A 19,941-nucleotide genomic window follows, 5' to 3' on the forward strand; every position below is an offset into this window, starting at 1 on the left:
CGTGAATGGCAAGTAGTTCCCTGTCATACACCGTGTAATTCCTCTCGGACTTATTCAGTTTCCGCGAGAAGAATGCACACGGTCTCCACTCCGACGCACTCCTCCCCGGTTGAAGAAGGACCGCCCCTATAGCCCGGTCGGATGCATCTGTTTCCACTCTCATGGGTTTTTGTAAATCCACATGCAGAAGTTGTTCTTCCGAGGCGAAAGCCCTTTTCAGTTCTTCAAAGGCTCGATCCGCCTCCACCGTCCAAACAAATTTCTTCTTGCTGCTGAGGCAGTCGGTGATGGGCGCCGTCAAGTGGGCAAAGTTCTTGATGAACTTCCGATAAAAGTTCCCAAACCCCAAGAATCTTTGCACGTCCTTCTTGGTCTTCGGTGTCTTCCATTCCAGTACCGCTTGAACCTTGCCTGGATCCATGGCCAATCCCTTGTCTGACAAGCGGTACCCCAGGAATTCCACCTCCTTGGTATGAAACTGGCACTTCTCCAGTTTCACCCACAGCTGGTTGGCTTGCAGCCTGCCCAACACTTCTCGAACGTCCCTCACATGCTGTTCCTCATCTTCCGAATACACCAACACGTCGTCTAAAAAGGCCACACAGTTCTTGTAGAGCAAAGGTCCCAGAACGTGGTTTATAAAAGCTTGAAAACAGGCGGAGCCCCCTTGTAGACCGAAGGGCATAACGAGGTATTCAAAGGCTCCCAAAGGGGTAAACATGGTGGTCTTCCATTCATCTCCCTTCCTTATGCGTATCAGATTGTACGCCCCCCGCAGGTCCAGTTTTGTAAAAATCTTTCCCTTCCTTACTCTGGTCAAAATGTCGTCAATTCGGGGCATAGGGAAAGCCAGGGGCTCCGACACTGCATTGAGGGCCCTGAAGTCACACACCAGTCTCGGTTTGTCTGTGTTCTTTTTGTCCACAAAGAACACTGGGCTGCCCCCCACCGCTCGGGACTCTCTGATGAAACCTCGCTTCAAGTTTTTGTCAATGAACTCCCTCAGCTCCTGCATCTCCCTGTCTGACATGGCGTACAGCTTGCCTACTGGGAGTTGGGCCCCTGGGAGTAGGTTGATTTGACAGTCAAAGGGTCTATGCGGTGGCAGTTTGTCTGCTTCCCTTTCGCTGAATACGTTGCTCAGATCTGCGTATTGCGGGGGCACCTTCCCTTTGCCCATCACTTCCATCCCCGCTAGGGTGACTCTGTCTCCTCCCGAGACCTTCCCCTCCTTGCAGTGTTCTAGGCAATGCGCTGACCCAAAGGAGACCACCCTCTGATGCCAGCCCACTAGCGGATCGTGTAGCGCCAGCCAGCTCATCCCCAAAATGATGGGCGCTCCTCCCAGGATGGCCACATTAAACGCTATCTGTTCGGTGTGCCTTGCCACTCTCATTATCATCGGGACAGTCTGTTGGCTAACTTCTCCCCCCAACAGCTCTCTGCCGTCAATCGTAGTCACCTGCAAGGGGTTACTTAAAGGGATGGTCTGTATCTGGTGCTCAGCTGCAAACTCCTTGCTCATGAAATTACAGGAGCTGCCTGAATCCAAAAGCGCCTTGACCTTTAGTGGGTGTCCGTTTGGCAGTTCTAGTAACACCTCTATCACTAAAGCAGGTCTGGGAGGTTCTGGCATGGGCACTTTCATTGCTCTTTGGCCTGGCTGCTGTGCCCCGACGGTGGCAGCCAGGCGTTGGCTTTTACTTGCTCCTTGCTTTCCTCTTCCTTTCCCCCAACAGCTCCTGCCATCCCTTGCCATTCCTTTCTTTGTGGGCAGACTCTGGCAAAGTGCCCTGGCTGTTGGCAGAGATAACATCTCTTGGCGCTCTTTCCCTCCTTCTTCCCCCTTCACTGGGATTTGAAACTGCGCGCGCCCGCGCTGTTCCAACTTCCATCGGCTCTGCCGGCGGGAAAGATGGCTCTGGAATGTCTGGAATGCGGAACTCCCTCCAACGGTCTCCTTTCCCTTCCCGCCTTTCCAAAGCCCTCGCCTCCTGGCGCGCTCCTATGGCCAGCGCAGATTTGGTTAATTGGTCCATAGACTCCGCCCTGGGCCCCCGGGAAAGCTCATCTTTGACGGTTGAAGAAAGCCCCTCTTCGAAAAGCATTTGGATGGGCTCCGCCGATAGGTCCCACCCCAATTTATGAATCAGCATAGTAAATTCAGTCCAGTACTCACGGACAGATCTGCTTCCTTGCTGGCAAGCCATTAACTGCCTTCGCACCACCCCCTGCTCAATATCGCTGGAAAACATCAGGTCCATGGCACGAAAAAACTTCCTCGTGTCCTTTAAGATCTCATTATTCGCTGCCATCAGGGGTCTAACCCAATCTTTCGCCCCGGATTCGAGATGGCCAATCACATACGCCACTCGCGATTCCTCGTCGGGGAAGTCATCAAACTGCAAGTTTAGAGCGTATTGCATCTCTGTTCTAAAGGCATGATAGTTCCTGGGATCCCCCCCGAATTTCTGCACCAATCCTGGTACCTTTCTGGCGAGCGGGGTGGTTTTCTCCTTTCCCTTTTCTGCATCCTGAGCCCTCCTCTCCTCAAGCCTCGCCGTTTGCAGCGCCAACTGGATCTCCAACGCTCTGTACCTTTCTTCCAGGCTTGGACCCCCTCCAGCTGCTCCTGCACCCCCGGTTCCGGCTGGGTTGCTCATGATGCTTCTCTCTGCACAAGCTGGCTTTCGGTGACTTTCGGATTGCTGTGATGGGACGATGAGCTGCTTGTGCGTAAAATGCAAGTCCCTCAGAGTTTGATCAGGTTTTCAAACCTCTGCCTGTGACGGAGCCCCTCCAGCATGGCTGCGTCAATCACTAGTAGAATCCGAAAGTGGCTGCTTTCGGAAACGTTTCCAACATAAAAGCTCCTTAACGGAAACACGTCGTCTGGCCTCTCGGCGTGACAGTTTCCATCGAGGTGTGGGTGTCCCTATAGGAGGTCCTGAGACCTCCCCACTGGTTTCGCTTGAAGCGTCTCTGAGCCATCCCTCCGACTCACTTTCCCTTGGAGTTCTTGCTCGCCCTCTACTGGTTCCCTCTTCCGCTGCTACTGCTCTCTCAACCTCAGGGAGCCTTTGCACCTGCGGCGCTTTAGATGTCAGTTCCCTGACACCAATCTCCTTGTTTTTAAGAAGATTCCTTTTTTGAATCCAGATGTGACTATGTTGGACTTCTTTAGCAATTGTACACACACAGAGAGAGAGAGTTTCATGAGCAAGGGCACCATCATTTAGAGTATCTAGGCATCAGTGGTGTGTAGTCAGTGGACTAGGGGGACTAGGATAGTTCCCTAAATGTTCCCATTTGGGAAGGAGGGATGGTCCCACTTCCCAAAGCTCGGGAAGCTTCTGCCTATCTCTGGGAAGAAGGTACAATGCTTTTTTGGAACATCATCCTCCCGTCCCCCCGCTCTACCGGCTGTCCAAAGATCTTCTAGATCTCAATAGCCACAGGCGAAAATAATCCTTTTATCACCTCCATGGATCACAGATGTGCTCAGACTTCATAGCATTGTAGTTTAAGCACAGGTTTGTTGGTAGATAAAGAAGCAGGGCTGAATTCTTAAATGAGAGGTACTTGGAATCTGTCCTGCCTGCAGACCATGCCTACCTATCTAAAACTCAGATCTCAGAATCCATGCTGTATGCGAATTTGGTGTCTATGGTGTGTAGACACCATCTTTCAGCCTCCCAAGGTTTTTCTCCTTGTGCAAGGATTCAAAGACCGACAGGCATACAGAAATTGCAGGAGGTCATATGATAGCAATTTTATTAGATGCCAGATGTGGATGAGCACCAGAAATTTGTTTGTTTATAGTGGAGGAGAACTGCAGCAATAACTTTGAAGAGAATTTAGTCTTGTAAAGGAGGAAATTTGATAATGCATTGGGTTGAGTGAAATAAAACAAGTGGATAGTAAAAGGACGGAAGAAAGGAAAGTACTGAAGTTCACACAGAAAACGAAAGAAAGACTGGGGTAAAATAATGTATAACTGACATTTAGAAGTGGAAAATACTGGAAACTGGGTTTACATTATTATTTTGGTAATTAAAGGGCAATGTGTTGGATTTACTTACTAACTGCATTGGTGAATGAAAGAGGAAAAGTTCTCAGGACAAATGCTGAATCAGTGTTTCTCAGAGCATGGGGCACTACTGGACTTCATTACATTTTCATTTGGCCCTCAACCCTGCGGCCCATTCCTCACTCATCCATCCCACTTCCCGGCTGTACTGTAGCTGTTTAGTTGGACTCCCACCCCCCACCCCCGTCCTTTTTCCTCCCTCTCTGGCCTCTTGCCAAGCCAATGAAGCCTCTTCTGACAGATTCAGTAGTGATGGTTGCCTGTTCTGCCTAAGAAGAGCAAACTGACATTGGGCAGTACTGGCGGAAGCAGGAAGAGAATGTGGAACAGAATAAAGGTGGACTGGGAGACAGAGGTTGGTGGGAGAAGGGAGGAAGAATGCTGGGGACATTGGGAAAAAATAGAAAGTTGGTTAATGGACAGTATCCAACTAACTTAGGTCGGTGCAGATTTCCAGTTGCACAATGGAACTTCTCTCCTCATGCACATCCCACATTCTCCTCAAATCTGCTCCAAAAGGTAGGAGGGAATGCAGGAGGGGGAAGTTCCATTTTGCAAGTGGAAAATCTTGTACTGATGGAACAAGTTAGTTGGATATTGCCCATTCTATCTTATCACTCCTGTGGGTGTATTTCATGAACAGAATTCTACTCGAGGGGATTCTATATCCATGTGATTGTTTTGTCTCATTCGGAGATCTTGCAGCCATTTAAGAGACAAGAGTACAAATTGAAAATACTGCATTGCCATAGAAGTATTTCCAGTGCCTGTTATTTGCATGATTGGACATATATGCCACATAAACATGCTCTCTTCTTGAACCCAAAGAGAGAGGAAAAAAAACCCCGTGAAATAATGTGTTGCAGCTAAGTTACAGTTTGTATACCTTTTAATAAACTTTTGGAGGGAGTTGAAGTGTCTCCATGGTCTCTATCAAAGCATAAATCCAAGATGAAATTAGCAAATTCATAAAAACATAGATTTCTTAATGTGCATTCTGAAAACATCCAGAAACAGGTGGAGCAATCTGGCAGTCTTTCATTTCCTTCCTCTTACCGTAGTTGGAGATGCTGTACCCATATGATCATGCACTACTATATCCAGACTTCCAGAAGATAACTTGATTTAATGTGCCAGATATACTTATGTCCTAGAAACAACAATGCTATATAGAGATGGAGCCTTAGTGTGGATTTCATGCTTTACCTTCAAATACGTAGCTTCATTTGTGTCCCCTAAAACCCATGATGTTTTATATCTGTGCATTAAAGGTCTCATATTTCTTCATTTTCTTTTTAGGCTGCTCTGTTAAATTCCTTCCCTGCAATATTCGACGAGCTTTTGCAGATGTTCACAGTGCAGGAAGTAGCAGAGTTTGTGCGAGGAACTCTTGGGAGTATGCCCAGTACAGTGCATATTGGACAATCTATGGATGTCGTTAAATTGCAGTCTATAGCTCGTACTGTAGATAGTCGCTTGTTTTCTTTCTCGGGTAAGAGAGCATTATTCATTTTAATCCATTTACATCTAATAATCTAATTCATTACATATTAATGCAACTAAATGTGAACAAAAACTAGAATTGGTTCACAGCTGCTGGTTTTAACCTTTAAAGCCCTATATGGTCTAGGACCCTTATACTTACAGGACTGCCTCTCCTGGTATGCCCCGCATAATTATTATTAAGCCATCTCAGATAATAATAATAATAATAATAATAATAATAATAATAATAATAATAATAAAAAATTTATTTATACCCCACCCATCTGGGTGGCTTCCAACAAAGATTAAAAATACATTAAAACATCAGTCATTAAAAACTTCCCTAAACAGGGCTACCTTCCGATGTCTTCTAAACATCAGATAGTTGTTTATCTCTTTGACATCTGATGGGAGGGCATTCCACAGGGCGGATGCCACTACCAAGAAGGCCCTCTGCCTGGTTCCCTGTAACCTTGCTTCTCTCAGGGAGGGAACCGCCAGAAGGCCCTTGGCGCTGGATCTCAGTGTCTGGTCAGAACGATGGGGGTGGAGATGCTCCTTCACATCTACTGGGCCAAGGCTGTTTAGGGCTTTAAAGGTCAACATCAACACTTTGAATTGTGCTCGGAAACATACTGGGAGCCACTGTAGCAAAAGATTGTAAAACATTTTACACACTAGACATTCTATACATTTGTCAGTGTTGTACAGAAGATATCAGTTGACTTGCCAATGCTCATGTTCAAATAAGTAGGTGACAGAGGAATGTTATTAATAAGGTATGTATTGGTTTGTCCCAACTAACCTGAATTAGTTCACCCGGTATGTTTTGACTTCGTGTGCAGCCAGTGTGCCATTTCTATTTAAGGTCTAGTAGACAGTTGCCAGTTCCATCTATTACTCCATTCCTGTATGAACCAACATTAAACACCAGCAGGTTATTGCCACTAGTAAATTGACAATTCACACGTGGCTTTAATCCTATTCACTGCAATGGAAATTATGCATGTCTTTTGTAACACTGTGTAAATTAATTCTTTGTTTCGAATTAGAATTTGAGTAAAAAATGGATTCCACTCAAACTTTGTTTCCTGGCAGTCCCTAATTAAGCTGGCATGCTGTTTATAAAGGGGCCAATTAAGTGAATTTTATTGTGTCTGTTATTGTGTCTATTATTAATGCTAGCTTTTTCATTTTTACATGCATGCCTTTGAATAACAATGAGGCTTCTTATACCAGTAGCTGAAACTCTCTCATAAGAAAATGTTGCCTTTTGTTTCCCACTTCTAGAATCCCGGCGCATCTTGTTACCAGTGGTTCTTCATCATATTCATCTTCACCTTAGACAGCAAAAAGAATTGCTTATCTGCTCTGGAATCCTCAGTAGTATCTTCTCCATCATCAAAACTAGTTCTGTGGTAAATTATATGCCTGCCTTTGTATTACACTCCTAAGAATTTGAACTATGAATTGTATACAGCTATTTGTGGCCTACTTTCCACAGGTGTATACTGAATTTTGGGACATGTCGAGTAGGAATTTGCCATGTAATTATTACCTGTGAGGACTGTGCATATGCAGTACAACACAGTAGCAACGGCGAAACTGTAGATATGTATGGTTGTATCATCAGTGCTTTTGTTATCACTGAAAAGAAAATTTGATCCTTTAAAAGATTTCCCAAAGCTAAAATCCTATGGACAATTACCAGGGAATTGAACAAAGTAGGATTGTGCTGCTACTTTAGCAGAATCATAAAATTGCTAAGATTTTATGTTGGTGATACACAGCATTCAGACTACATTATGCCCTAGACCAGTGTTTCCCAACCTTGGGCCTCCAGCTGTTTTTGAACTACAACTCCCATCATCCCTGGCTAGCAAGAGCAGTGGCAAGGGATGATGGGAATTGTAGTCCAAAAACAACTGGAGGCCCAAGGTTGGGAAACACTGCCCTAGACATTCATTCTACTAAGTCCCTGCATTAGTTCCAAAATTGTCCATGAAAATGTTGGGTTCAGTTTGTGTACTCAGTTTTACAGGATCAAACAGATAACAATTAATGGCAATGATAAAATGATTATTCCAAAATTATTCAGTTAATGTAGTGATTGTCATTTTCAGAAAGAAAATCTTCTTTGAGTTATACATTTCGGAAATTAGTTTGGATACAAACTCTTAAGAGCGGAAGGATCTATATTAAGCAACTTTTACAGATTCAACTGGACCATTTTAGATATTAATGTGTGGGCAGCATTTTCGACCCACTGAATACCTTCGGCATACCATTTCCATTCCATAGGATGATAACTCTCTGCTTTTTTTAACTGCTTACTGTAGGAGACAGATGTCATTGAGGAGGTAGAAATGATGGTGGAGAGCCTCCTGGATGTACTTTTACAAACTTTACTTACTATCATGAGTAAATCACAATCTCAGGAGGCGGTAAGAGGACAACGTTGCCCACAGTGCACAGCTGAAATCACTGTTAGTAACTAACAATCAGGTTCTATTTCCTGCTTATCTAACCTTCTCCCTTTCCCTCAACACAGCATTTCACCTTATTCCACCTTTCCTGCATGAACTTTTACCTACTTCAAAACTGAAAACCTTGCCCTTCATTCCAGTGGTAAAGTTAAGCACAGCCGCCATGGTGCCGCTCATTTACTTAGCTACTCAAAGGAGCATAAATTATATTGTGAATTAGTTGCCAGTCATTGGCTGCCATAATTGAAAGTTATCAGTGGGCACCATAATAAAATGCTAAGTAATTCCTCACTGAAGGATACAATTATTCTATTTATCCCTGGAAAGCTTTCATACAATTTGTCCTGTTTTTTTCCAATTAGTCAAAATTATGAATCTTTATAGAGGAGAAAATGATATTACATCACATGCTGAGAAGGCTATAGAAAGCACCAGAGCCATCTAGGGAGAATTGCAAAATATTTGAGGCTGGATTATTTAAATTCTGCGTGGGGGTGGCAGGGAGAAATTATATTCCTTTTTTCCCTTTTCCACTGAAAAGAGACAAATCAAATTCTTACCCTAACTTTATCCATCCTGAATTTATTGGGCTAAATAATTTCTTATGTTGTTTTTTAATTGATATTATGCCTCTTCAACAAAATAGACTACTCAGTATGAATTTACCAAATAGAAATATTAATTTGAAATGATCAAGACAAGTACTTTAAAATCCATACACATGTGCTTTGCTTTCACAAGTATTGAAACATTTTCACCCCTTACTCCTTTTCCCTCTACCCCAAAGGTATTTTTTGTTATATGAATTGAACATGTGATCACTCTAATAAAATAATTCTTCATTGCGATTGGCAGGGGGAATATGTGTCCTGTCTTTTGTCTCTACTTCGTCAGATGTCTGACACTCATTTCCAACATTTACTGGAGAATTTCCAAAGCAAGGATGAATTAAAGGTAAGCTAAGAACCAACCCTAATCATATATATTTTACCAATAGAGCTGATGAAAAATAGCAGCAGTGGACTATATCACAAGTTTTCAGAATGATTTTCAATATTTATCTGTTGCATATTAAGTGGTGCTGTGGTCTAAACCACTGAGCCTATTGGGCTTGCGGATCATAAGGTTGGCATTTCGAACCTGTGCAGTGGGGTGAGCTTCCATTGCCCTGTCCCTGTTTTTGCCAACTGAGCAGTTTGAAAGCACACCATTGCAAATAGATAAAAAGGTAACACAGCAGTGGAAAGGTAAACAGCATTTCCATGCGCTCTGGCTTCTGTCACAGTGTTCGTTGAGCCAGAAGCAGTTTAGTCATGCTGGCTGCATGACCCAGAAAGCTGTCTGTGGACAAACACCGGCTTCCTCGGCCTGAAAGCTAGATGAGTGCCGCACCCCATAGTCGCCTTTGACTGGACTTAACTGTTCAGGGGTCCTTTACACAAACTGTAACTTCAAAATTCATGTATGCAGTTTTCAGGCGCAATTGCAATTGCAAAATGCCTGGCTTTCAGCATATTTGCAAGTTAGGTGTGCTGAGACATTTCCCCCTCTGCTTTGATCTTCTTGCCGCAAATTCTTTTGCAGAGGAAGGAGCTGCAATTTCACACTTTGCCTAGCACCAGATTCCCTTCCCCTGCAGAAGTGAAGACTGGGAGGGTGCTCAGAGGGCCAGTTGAAATCTGGTTGCAACAGCATCCATCTTGTTGGGTGGGGTTATCTTACCTCTGACATACAAGAAACAACTTGGGAAAAGTCTCTGGACATTTGGAATATGATGTCATTAATATAGCAATGATACCCAACACTGTCTCCTGTTCAGGGAGGCTGTGCAGGTTCTGAATCTATTCCTGAGAATAGTAATAGATTAGATGTGAACTAACAATTTGAAATGTAATATCGACAAGAGACAATTGCTTCTGATAAGTAGAATGATGAACTCGGTGATAGAGATGTGGCTTGTTTTTAGAAGAGGTTACTATTTCCTTGAAAATTAGGTTAGCAATAAATGAATCCTCCTGGATTCTGGGGTGGTGGCTGTGGCCAGGCATGTTTCTGGAGAAGGAAAGCACTGAACATGGTACAAAAACCATAGTTGAATCAAGGTTGAATTACTCCTGCACACTCTGCAAGGGGCCTTTGAAAATTATCAGAAACTGCAGCTGGTAAAAAGAAAAAAAAAAGCTAAAGTTTTGACTTGAAGGTTTTTTTAGCATGTGGCTCCTCTTTTATATCGGCTTCACTGATTATGAATCTAGATTCAAAGTGCTAGTTGTTACTTTTTAAGACCTAAATGGTTTAGAACGAGAATACCTGAAGGACTATCCTGCACAGGAATATTGTGACACAGGCACATCAGGTGGCCATCCTCTCCTATATGGGTAGCAGTGTTGTAGTAGTCAAACAAAAAAGATAGAATTACAGTAAATAGAAGAATTGTTTGCCTACAATTCTGCCACTGATTACCGTATTTTTTAAAGTATGATGACCTTTTTCTGATTTTTTTTGTGATGAACTGAGGGTCCTCTGATACATGGGTTAATATGCTAAGTAAGCGAGGCCTGGTGCTGCGGCAGTAGCAGGAAAATGTCAGAGGGGAGGCTGCTTACCTGCTCTTCCTGGCTTAGGAAGAGTATTTGGTGAGTGCCAGTATGCAGTGTATTACGGCACCAGTTCCATCAGCCAGAGCGGGGATCGTAGAAATGCTGCTCAATGACTCAGCAAACTTACAAAAAACGTTTGCTGAGGGCTTCCAAAAATAGGGGTCGTCTTATACAAGGGGTCATGTTATACACGGAAAAATACGGCAGTTTCTTCCTTTCTGCTAGGAATTTCTGCTGAAGACTTTCTGCGTATTTCGAAATCTGATGAAGATGAGTGTCTTTCCTCGGGATTGGATGGTGATGAGATTGCTCACCAGCAAGTGAGTGCACACGTTATTTAGAATGATCAAATGTTTTGGGGTTTTTTCCCCTGAAAATGGTGTGCTTTTTTTCTAGATGCAGGATTCTTGTCTGGAATTCACAGTGCTGTTTTTAAACCTTTAAAACAGGTGTGGCTAACCAGTGTGGTGTAGTGCTTAAGAGCGGTAGTCTCCTAATCTGGGGAACCGGGTTCGCGTCTCCGCTCCTCCACATGCAGCTGCTGGGTGACCTTGGGCCAGTCACACTTCTTTGAAGTCTCCCAGCCCCACTCACCTCCCAGAGTGTTTGTTGTGGGGGAGGAAGAGAAAGGAGAATGTTAGCCGCTTTGAGACTCCTGAAGGGGAGTGAAAGGCGGGATATCAAATCCAAACTACTACTACTACTACTACTACTACTACTACTCTTCTTCTTCTTCTTCTTCTTCTTCTTCTTCTTCTTCTTCTTCTTCTTCTTCTTCTTCTTCTTTGCCGGCCCCCCCCCCGCCCCATTATTGCTGAACTACAAGTTCTATAACCCCTGCCTATAGACCATGTTGGTTTAGGCTGATGGAAGTTGTAGTCTAAGGATATATGGAGGGCCACACATTACCCACCCCTGCTTTAAAGTTGTAACCTTTAAAGTTCTAGCAGGTTTGGGGGTGATATACCTTAGGGAGGCTTTTCTCTAACATGTGCCCACTCAGGTTATGATCTTTAAATGGGCCCAGGTTTGTGTGCCATCGCAGTCGTTAACAGAAATAGAAACAGAAATAGTCATGGTCCCCTTCTGTTTTGTGACATCCCTTCAGGTTACTAAGGACTGCGGCTCAGTGGAAGAGCACATGCTTTTCATGTAGAAGGTCTTGGGTTCAGTCTCACCTTCTCCAAGTAGGGTTGGGGAAGATTCTTGTCTGCAAGCCTGAAGAGCTGCTTTCAAGCAGTATAGAGCTAGATGGACCAATAGTGTGACAAATGGCCTAAAAAAATGCCGGTTCAAATAAAGCATACTTGTGTGTTTACAAACATTTCCGCAATGTATTCTCTTTTCTTATTACAGTATAATAGTTACAACAGTTCAGTTTCTGTCCCCTGCACTGCACAAGAATTTCACAGAAACAGATTTTGATTTTAAGGTAAGGAATGCCGTTAACCCCTTTGTAATATTATCACATCCTTAGCATTGCATCTCTTTCCAGAAGCAGCATATACCGTATTTTGAACTAATTGTTACATCTGAGTTGGTGCCATTGTGATTATATTATGATTCCGTTTAACACCTTTGGAAGAATAAATTGATTTGGGGGTAAAATTTGTTTGCTGCATGTTTGTGAACAAAGGATGTGTTCAGCTGTGTCCTGCTCCGAATAATCCCAGTGGAATTAATGAACCTAAGTTAGTCAGGGCAATTAACTTCAATGGATCTACTCTGAATAGAACTAGCAAGGCTACCACACAAAGTTTACATCCAGTATACATATTTGTCTTTTATGATTAATCATTTTTTCTGATTTCTAGGTGTGGAACTCCTATTTCAGTTTGTCCGTCTTGTTTATAAATCAGCCCAGCCTGCAACTAGAATCTGTTACTCCAGCAAAGCGTAAAAAGATACTGGACAAGTAAGGACATTTAATTTCCATCCTCAAGTGTTTGAGAAAAAAGGCTCATATTTATCACCCTATTTCTTATATATTACAAGAATGAGAAAAAGAACCAAGAAAGACCTGCGATTCCATAAAATGCAATCTAACAGTCAAATCCAATGTTGTTTGAATGGGTATCCCCTCTTTCTCTTCCCTCACTTCCCCAAGTCTGCGCCCAAGTGTTTGGAGCAAATGGAAGGAGGGGGAGCTGCAGGAAGGAAGAGAGGAAATTCCTACTGAGTGAGAGTCCATTCCACTTGTGTGTGGACACCATTGCTTTTAATCCTAAATATTGCTTGTCCATTAAAGAAAACCTGTTTTGAATAGCTAATACTTTGCTGCATTTAATTCTCTCAAGGTCTGTGTCTTTGCCTCTGTTCCAGGTATGGTGACATGCGGGTGATGATGGCGTATGAACTGTTCAGTATGTGGCAGAATCTAGGTAAAGTTGCATTCCAATTTTATCTTAACCTAAGGTCTATATTTATTCCAAATATGTATCGTTTAGCCATAAGTATATCATACAATGGTACAATAAAATATAGTATACCACTTAAAATACAATTAAAACAAAATAATAGTACAATCCATTACAATATCCAATATTTTCTACTGTAAAAATGATAACACTATCACAATAACACACACAGCAAAGAGAGAGAGATCCTACTCATTTCCAATTCCACTCAACATTATAACAGCAGAGCAGACAATTTATCTGCTATCTGACATTCTTCATCCACCTTCATTATTCTAAATCATGCTGGCCATCCATCAACTATATGGGATTTGGCTCATTCCTTTCTGTCTAGGGCAATTATATACACTGCACTACAGCACTATATGTTCCAGAGTTTCAACAGCTGGTAGTCTGAATTAATATCAGCAGTGCTCCAGAAGAAACCCTCTGAAACATCCTAACGTAACTGCAGAAGTGAAACTATTATATCTTTCCAAGGTGACTGAAATGTTGAATATGCAAGTTCTGCTCTGTACGGCAAATACGTGACGTCCTGACATCCAGTGTCAGGTAGAAGGGATGTGTTCTTTGGGCAGTAATCTCTGCCAACAACTCATAGAAATCCAAATCAAAAACATGCTGACCCAACAAGTTTCAAACCTTTACTTTCTTTTATTGTATTGGAATGCAACTTTGTGATCATGTTAAAAACACCCAGATTTTTTTTCAAAAAAGGTAAGCAAGTGGATTGACCTCTTGCAGTGCCTGAATAATTGGATATTTTAAATTGGCAGAATGACAGTCTGTACGCGGGTGGCAAGAAAAGATGCAAAGGGAACGGTATAAATACATATATATTTTTCTGTTACCAGGTGAACATAAAATTCACTTTATTCCGGGAATGATTGGCCCCTTCCTCGGTGTTACACTGGTCCCACAGCCAGAGGTCCGTAACATCATGATCCCAATTTTTCATGACATGATGGACTGGGAGCAGAGGAAAAATGGCAACTTCAAACAGGTAAGAAGTCTCTTTGGCTCTTTTAATGTCACAGTTTTTTTTATTCATGATTGATTTACAGGAAGAAAGTTTTACATCTACAAAGGGAAGCATTATAGCTTTTTAAATATTAAGCATGTATGAACAAATAAATATACGCACAGTATTTGCAGATCTCCTGGAGGAGTTCTAAAATTCATTTTGGTTGGTCTTTCGCACTTTTTTTTATGAGAACAGAAAAGGCTAGAGCAAAGCTATCAAAAGTGGGAATGGGAACAGGGGAATAATTTTGGCACTGTATCTGCACTGCTGCTTCACACTGGAGTCCCAGGGCACATTGAGATGCCAGTTTTCTAGTGTGTTGCCACCACACTGCATGAGGCACCTGCATCTGAAATTCTCTTGTTTGTGAATTGCTAGAAGAGTGTTGTGTCACCAGCAAACTCAGCAAGCAAGAGGAAGAAATAGGCAGGGGGAAACGGAGGAAGAGAGACATGGAATGAAAAGAGGGAGTTGCTGAGAAATGTTTGGGATGTGAAGAGAGAAAAGGATGGAAGATTAACAGAGGGATGGGATCAGAAAGCTCTGAAGCAACACAGACAGAAAATGGGGTTCATTTTGGGAAGCAGTGAGAGCCATGTGGGATGTGGAAGCAGAGTAGAAGAGGGTAATGCCCATGGATAGAAGACAGCAGATAAAGTGTTAGGGTTGCAGAGAAACATGTGGGAGGGGAAACAGAAAAAGGGGGGTGTAGCAGGTGGGGGTTTAGAGACTGGTGCAGAGAAAGGAGAGAGTGTAAAGTGAAAAGGATTGTATTTGGCTTTCTTGATCACAGAGGCTGAGTGCAGGGCAGCTCAGAGGGGGCTTTGTGCCTAGAAGGGGAAAAGAGAGCCCCCTTCACAACCTCTAGCCTGCAGTCCTGTGCTAAACAAGCCTGTACAACTGGAGGTGTGCAGTTTGCTCTCTTGTCTCCTTTCTAATCTTAATAGAACAGTAGCTATTTAAGAGCTGCAGGAAAGCAAAATAATTGGGCAAGTAGCTAGTTTTATATCTGAACAGCTAATTTTAGCAACATAATGCATCTGCATGAACAGATATTTTATAAGAATACCACAAAACTGGTAACAAAATATACCTGAACCCTACACCATCTGGAAATGAAGTACGGGTTTTCTAAAGTTTGACATCCATTTATTGAATACATTAAGGCAAAAGAACATGATTGGCAGCTGCCCTCTTCGCATGGACTCATTTGGAAAAAAATATTCTTGAATAATATACTTATCAAGAACAACTGCTTGGAATTATAATGCTGTTTTTGGATACTACCACTTCTGCCTCTCTCCTCATATCTTTCCTTTCTTGCTTAGATCTTTCTCTTTGTTGTTGTTATTATTGCTTGTTGTGCATAAAAACAATTACAGGAAAAAGAATACAACAAAACTTGCTGAAGAACAAAATAAAATTTCATAAGGAAAGTGGATCACATATAGAGACTTTCCAGGTGTTTTTTTCACCATTTCTCTCAGACATCTCATGATAACCCTTGTTCCTGTACAATGAGAAGGGGCAAATATAGTCCTGCTAGGACAGGGGGAAAGAATTACAGGAGTCCTGGAAAAGTGTGTGGGTGTCTGGAAAAAGTAAGTTATTGGCAGGCAGTTCCAAATAATGCAGGATAATGTGAGAAGGGCTATTGATGGGCCTTGTAAACGATGTCACAGGGCGTCTCGTAGACTATGAAATCAAAAGAGCTGCTTACCCCACTGAAAATTGTTTGTGAAGCTATAGTTAGTGGTTTGATGAAATAGTAATTTGCCAGAAATAGTACAAGAGTTTTAATGAATGCAACAATACTCTGAACAGATGCATAATATTTTCATAGAAGAACTAAGTGTCTAGGCAGGCTTCCTCAACCTCAGCCCTCCAGATGTTTTTGGCCTACAACTCCCATGATCCCTAGCTAGCAGGACCAGTGGTCAGGGATGCTGGGAATTGTAGTCTCAAAACATCTGAAGGGCCGAGGTTGAGGAAGCCTGGTCTAGAGGGATCCTGAGATTTAGTATAGCCCTTTAATTTTCACTAATGTTACGGGAAGGTACCTTGGAAATGGTGAAGGGAAACATCTAGCTAAGAAATGATGGCAAGGATTGGGTTACTTTCAGAGCATTTGTCTTCTATTGCTAGCAGATAGTATAAAGCAGTAGAATAAATGTTCCATAGATTTATTTATTTTAATTCCTCACTTGTTCTACCAAGAAATAAATAAATAAACAAGCAACCCAGGGAAGAAGACAGGGTTACAAAAATAAAACAAGCCCATGTTACTTTTAACTCAGTCAAAAAAGACCTTGAATACTGTGGTGTGACAGTGTTAGAGACAAATGAGGCAAGTTATTCTCCAGGTTGAGCTATTGTTTTACTACATTTAAATTAGGTCAGTGCTGCTTTGGAAATGTTTTTATATGAAGGCAGAAATCATCCATCCTTTCATAAAAGCAGGCTTCCTGCAGAGCATAAGAGATGAACCATAAAATATAATTTCGCAGCCTCCTTGATGTTTGGAATATATAAAGGCAGCTACTGTCTTACAATTTCTTCCTCTCTAATACAGGTGGAAGCAGAATTGATTGATAAGCTTGACAGCTTGGTATCGGAAGGAAAAGGAGACGAGAACTATCGGGAGCTCTTCAGTCTGCTGTAAGCCTTACTTTTAATGTTACAGGAAACCCTTTACAAACACATAGAGAGAGTGGAAATCAAAATAAGGCATATATATATGAAATGAACAAAGAGATCGTATTCCATCTCATAAATTATTTTTATATCTCTTTTTTTTCAAAGCGTTTAACCTATTTTGAATTATATTTGCATAATAGATGGCTGGATTTGTCCATTATTTCTGAGTTTTTATCTTTGTAACTTCAGGTGCCACTCCACAGTGCATGGTGTCTGTAGCTTTTGGCCAGAAGGGACTGACTTTGCTTAGTGTTACATCTAAACCTGAGCTGGTGATTTTTCTTGCTCAGAAATGTACTGGGAGCTAGTGTAGATCCTTTAAGACTTGCGTTATATGGTCCTGGTAGCCGCTCCCAATCTGCATTCTGGATTAGTTGTAGTTTCTGAGTTACCTTCAAAGGTAGCCCCATGTAGAGCGCATTGCAGTAGTCCAAGCAGGAGATAACCAGCGCATGTACAATTCTGGATGAATACATTTATTTTATAAAATTATTTCCATAGAGGGAAATAAAAGGAAAAGGGAAATAAAAGAAAGGGAAATAAAAGGAAAGGAAATATTTGTATATATGTTTGGGATTACACTGAAAATAGTGTGCCCATTTTTTAATCAACTAGCAGCAGAATAGGGACAGACACTACTCTTGGCATAGTACTTCCTTGGTATGAAGTAGTGATATCTTACCATCTCAATTCAGTACTCTCCTTGTCTTTGCTTCATGCAACATGGATCAGAACCCAGCTCTTTGGGCCCTACCCCAGGTAAGATAATTATTCAAGTTTGATGTGGAAGTGACTTTGATATTAAAATGGCTCCTGGGGCTGTTGAAGCTTTATAATATTCCCAAGGAAATCTTATACACTTTCATTTCATACAGCCTGCTGGAAAAGATTGAGCAAGAGACTTGGAGAGAGACTGGTGTTTCTTTTGTTACATCAGTTACTCGTCTGATGGAACGTCTCCTTGACTACAGGTAATGAGATTATTTAACTTTCCGGGGTGTTTTTGTTTGTCTGTCTGACTTCATCTGTGCGATACTCTGCCTGATTGTTTTTTTCATGATTTTTGCCTGCAGTTAAGTTTTCTTTTTACTATTGGTGTACTGTTTCATTGCTGACTAAGTGACTCTGGAGTGTGGGCATAGTCCAGAGCCTAGCCTTGCTGATAACAAATTCTACCATGTGCAGTAGGGTCATCCTCAAAGGGGGCAACACCAACATCAATGTTCTCTTCGGGCCGTCATAGGGTGGGGACACCCCAATGTCATTTAAGAACTGGAATTGAAGCCCTGTTATCCTGACCCAAGGCAAAGAGCCCAGGGGAGGGAGATTGGTTTGGTGGGGTCCCAGGACCAGAGGTCACAAGTCCAAGTTTAGTAACAAAATTCCAAGATGGCATGTGAGCTGTGAAGTTGTTCCAACAAGTTTTCCTGGCTATCCACCAAGCTTTTCAGTAGAGGCGGAGATCCCAAGCTACTTACGAGAATACCTGCTGTTATGGCAATTCCTGGTCTGAAGGTAAGTGCTACATCTAGAGCAGGCATGGCCAAACTTGGCCCTCCAAATGTCTTGGGACTACAATTCCCATCATCCCTGACCACTAGTCCTGTTAGCTTAGGGATGATGGGAGTTGTAGACCAAAAACATCTGGAGGGCCAAGTTTGGCCATGCCTGATCTAGAGGGATGTGTCTCTCCATGGGAGATAATGCTGGATGCACCTCCACCTCTAATTCCTCCCACTCTTGTCGCATCAGCCCACACCCTACAGTCCCCCCCCCCAGGTGGAAAGCAGTTTCCACACTCTGACAGCCTACCACCAGTACTGGTGGAAGGAGAGGAAGTCTCTGGGACTCCTGCTTCAACTGCAGTCAGGCACATCCAGAGGCAGAAGGGTTGCTCCCATCACTTGGCCTCTACTCTGTTTTCTCATCACCCTCTCCCTCACATTCATCATCCTGTCCCTATAGTGCCTACCACCCCTGGTCTGAAGCAGAGTTCTTGGAGGGGATCATGGCCAGAGCTATGCAAATGCTTCTTCAGTTGTGGTGGCTGTGGGCAGGGTGGGTACTTGTATATTCTGAGTGGAGGAGCTGATTACCTCCTGGGGAAGAAGCCTAGATATCTGATCTCTGTCCCCCTTCTCAGCCCTTCCATTCATCCAACAATTCACTGCTGATCTATTGTCATTTCTAATTGATGCCATAAAAAGGTCAGTCCATAGCAAGGCAAGAAGTTGTCACTTTTTAGTACAGTATTTTCTACAATAGCTGGTTCTTTATTGTATTAAATGAATGCTCTTATAATCTTTTAAACAAAAACAAAAAAACCTGGAGAACACAATGAAGTTTTTCATCTCTCCTGAAGCAATGCCTTGCCATTTCAGAGCACTTTATGAACTTGGCATTATCTTGGAGCCAATCATTCTGAAGCTAGAAGGCATGGGTAGGGTTAGTGTCTGAAATGGTGATCACCTGAGAACCCTGTGTTGACTGCCTTGAGTTCTTTCATGGATGGAAGGAAGGATATGAATGTAATAAGTTAATAATAATAAAATTAATTTATTTTTAGGTTGTATATCTCCCAGCTCTCCCTTGTCTTAAACTTTATCCATTTTTCCCAAACATAAATTTTGAAATATGACTGTTGTCTTTTTTTTAGGGACTGTATGAAAGGAGATGAAACAGAGAACAAGAAAATTGGTTGCACTGTTAACCTTATGGTGAGTTTTATTTTGCTTTTGTTGTTCATTCTAAAATAATTCTTTTTTCAGGTTTCAAAGTAGCAATGCAGAAAATTGCTGAATTATCCAGCAGAGAATTACTGAAGAACAACTACCTGCCTTTATTTCAAAAAATAAATAAGATTGCTTCAGTGTAATGTTCAGGTGGTTGTGTGAAACTACTGGCATAGACTAGTCAATATGTACTTTGCATGTGATGCCTTCTTGAGAAAGTGAATGTCACATTTGACTTTAAATGATTTTGAGCCAGTAGTAGTCACAAGATTATTTCTTACTTATCAATTGCTGGTGCTTCTTTGATTCCCGCCAGAGAAATGTGATTAGAGATTTTTGGATCTCGAACCACAAAACAGATTTTCTCTGGAATGTTTTGGTTTACATTCAGAAAATGTTGCCATGCTCTC

General features: G+C 42.2%; 1 protein-coding gene across 9 annotated transcripts in view; it reads left to right on the forward strand.

The window, feature by feature from the left end:
- Positions 1-19,941, forward strand: part of DOCK3 (dedicator of cytokinesis 3) — a 147,936-nt gene that overhangs the window by 90,693 nt on the left and 37,302 nt on the right. For 6 of the 9 annotated variants that reach the window (XM_081900198.1, XM_081900195.1, XM_081900191.1 and 3 more), the window contains exons 24-36: positions 5,390-5,582; positions 6,866-6,993; positions 7,915-8,061; positions 8,917-9,015; positions 10,887-10,981; positions 12,018-12,093; positions 12,476-12,576; positions 12,984-13,042; positions 13,933-14,081; positions 16,675-16,760; positions 17,532-17,558; positions 17,675-17,770; positions 19,456-19,516. In XM_081900198.1, the coding sequence (XP_081756324.1) occupies positions 5,390-5,582; positions 6,866-6,993; positions 7,915-8,061; positions 8,917-9,015; positions 10,887-10,981; positions 12,018-12,093; positions 12,476-12,576; positions 12,984-13,042; positions 13,933-14,081; positions 16,675-16,760; positions 17,532-17,558; positions 17,675-17,770; positions 19,456-19,516 (1,317 nt within the window). The remainder of the gene's footprint in view (positions 1-5,389; positions 5,583-6,865; positions 6,994-7,914; positions 8,062-8,916; positions 9,016-10,886; positions 10,982-12,017; positions 12,094-12,475; positions 12,577-12,983; positions 13,043-13,932; positions 14,082-16,674; positions 16,761-17,531; positions 17,559-17,674; positions 17,771-19,455; positions 19,517-19,941) is intronic. The other 3 variants (XM_081900193.1, XM_081900192.1, XM_081900194.1) reach the window with 3 other exon arrangements.

The sequence above is a fragment of the Podarcis melisellensis genome (genome assembly GCF_964234715.1).
Source record: "Podarcis melisellensis genome assembly, chromosome: 2".
Lineage (NCBI taxonomy): Eukaryota > Metazoa > Chordata > Lepidosauria > Squamata > Lacertidae > Podarcis > Podarcis melisellensis.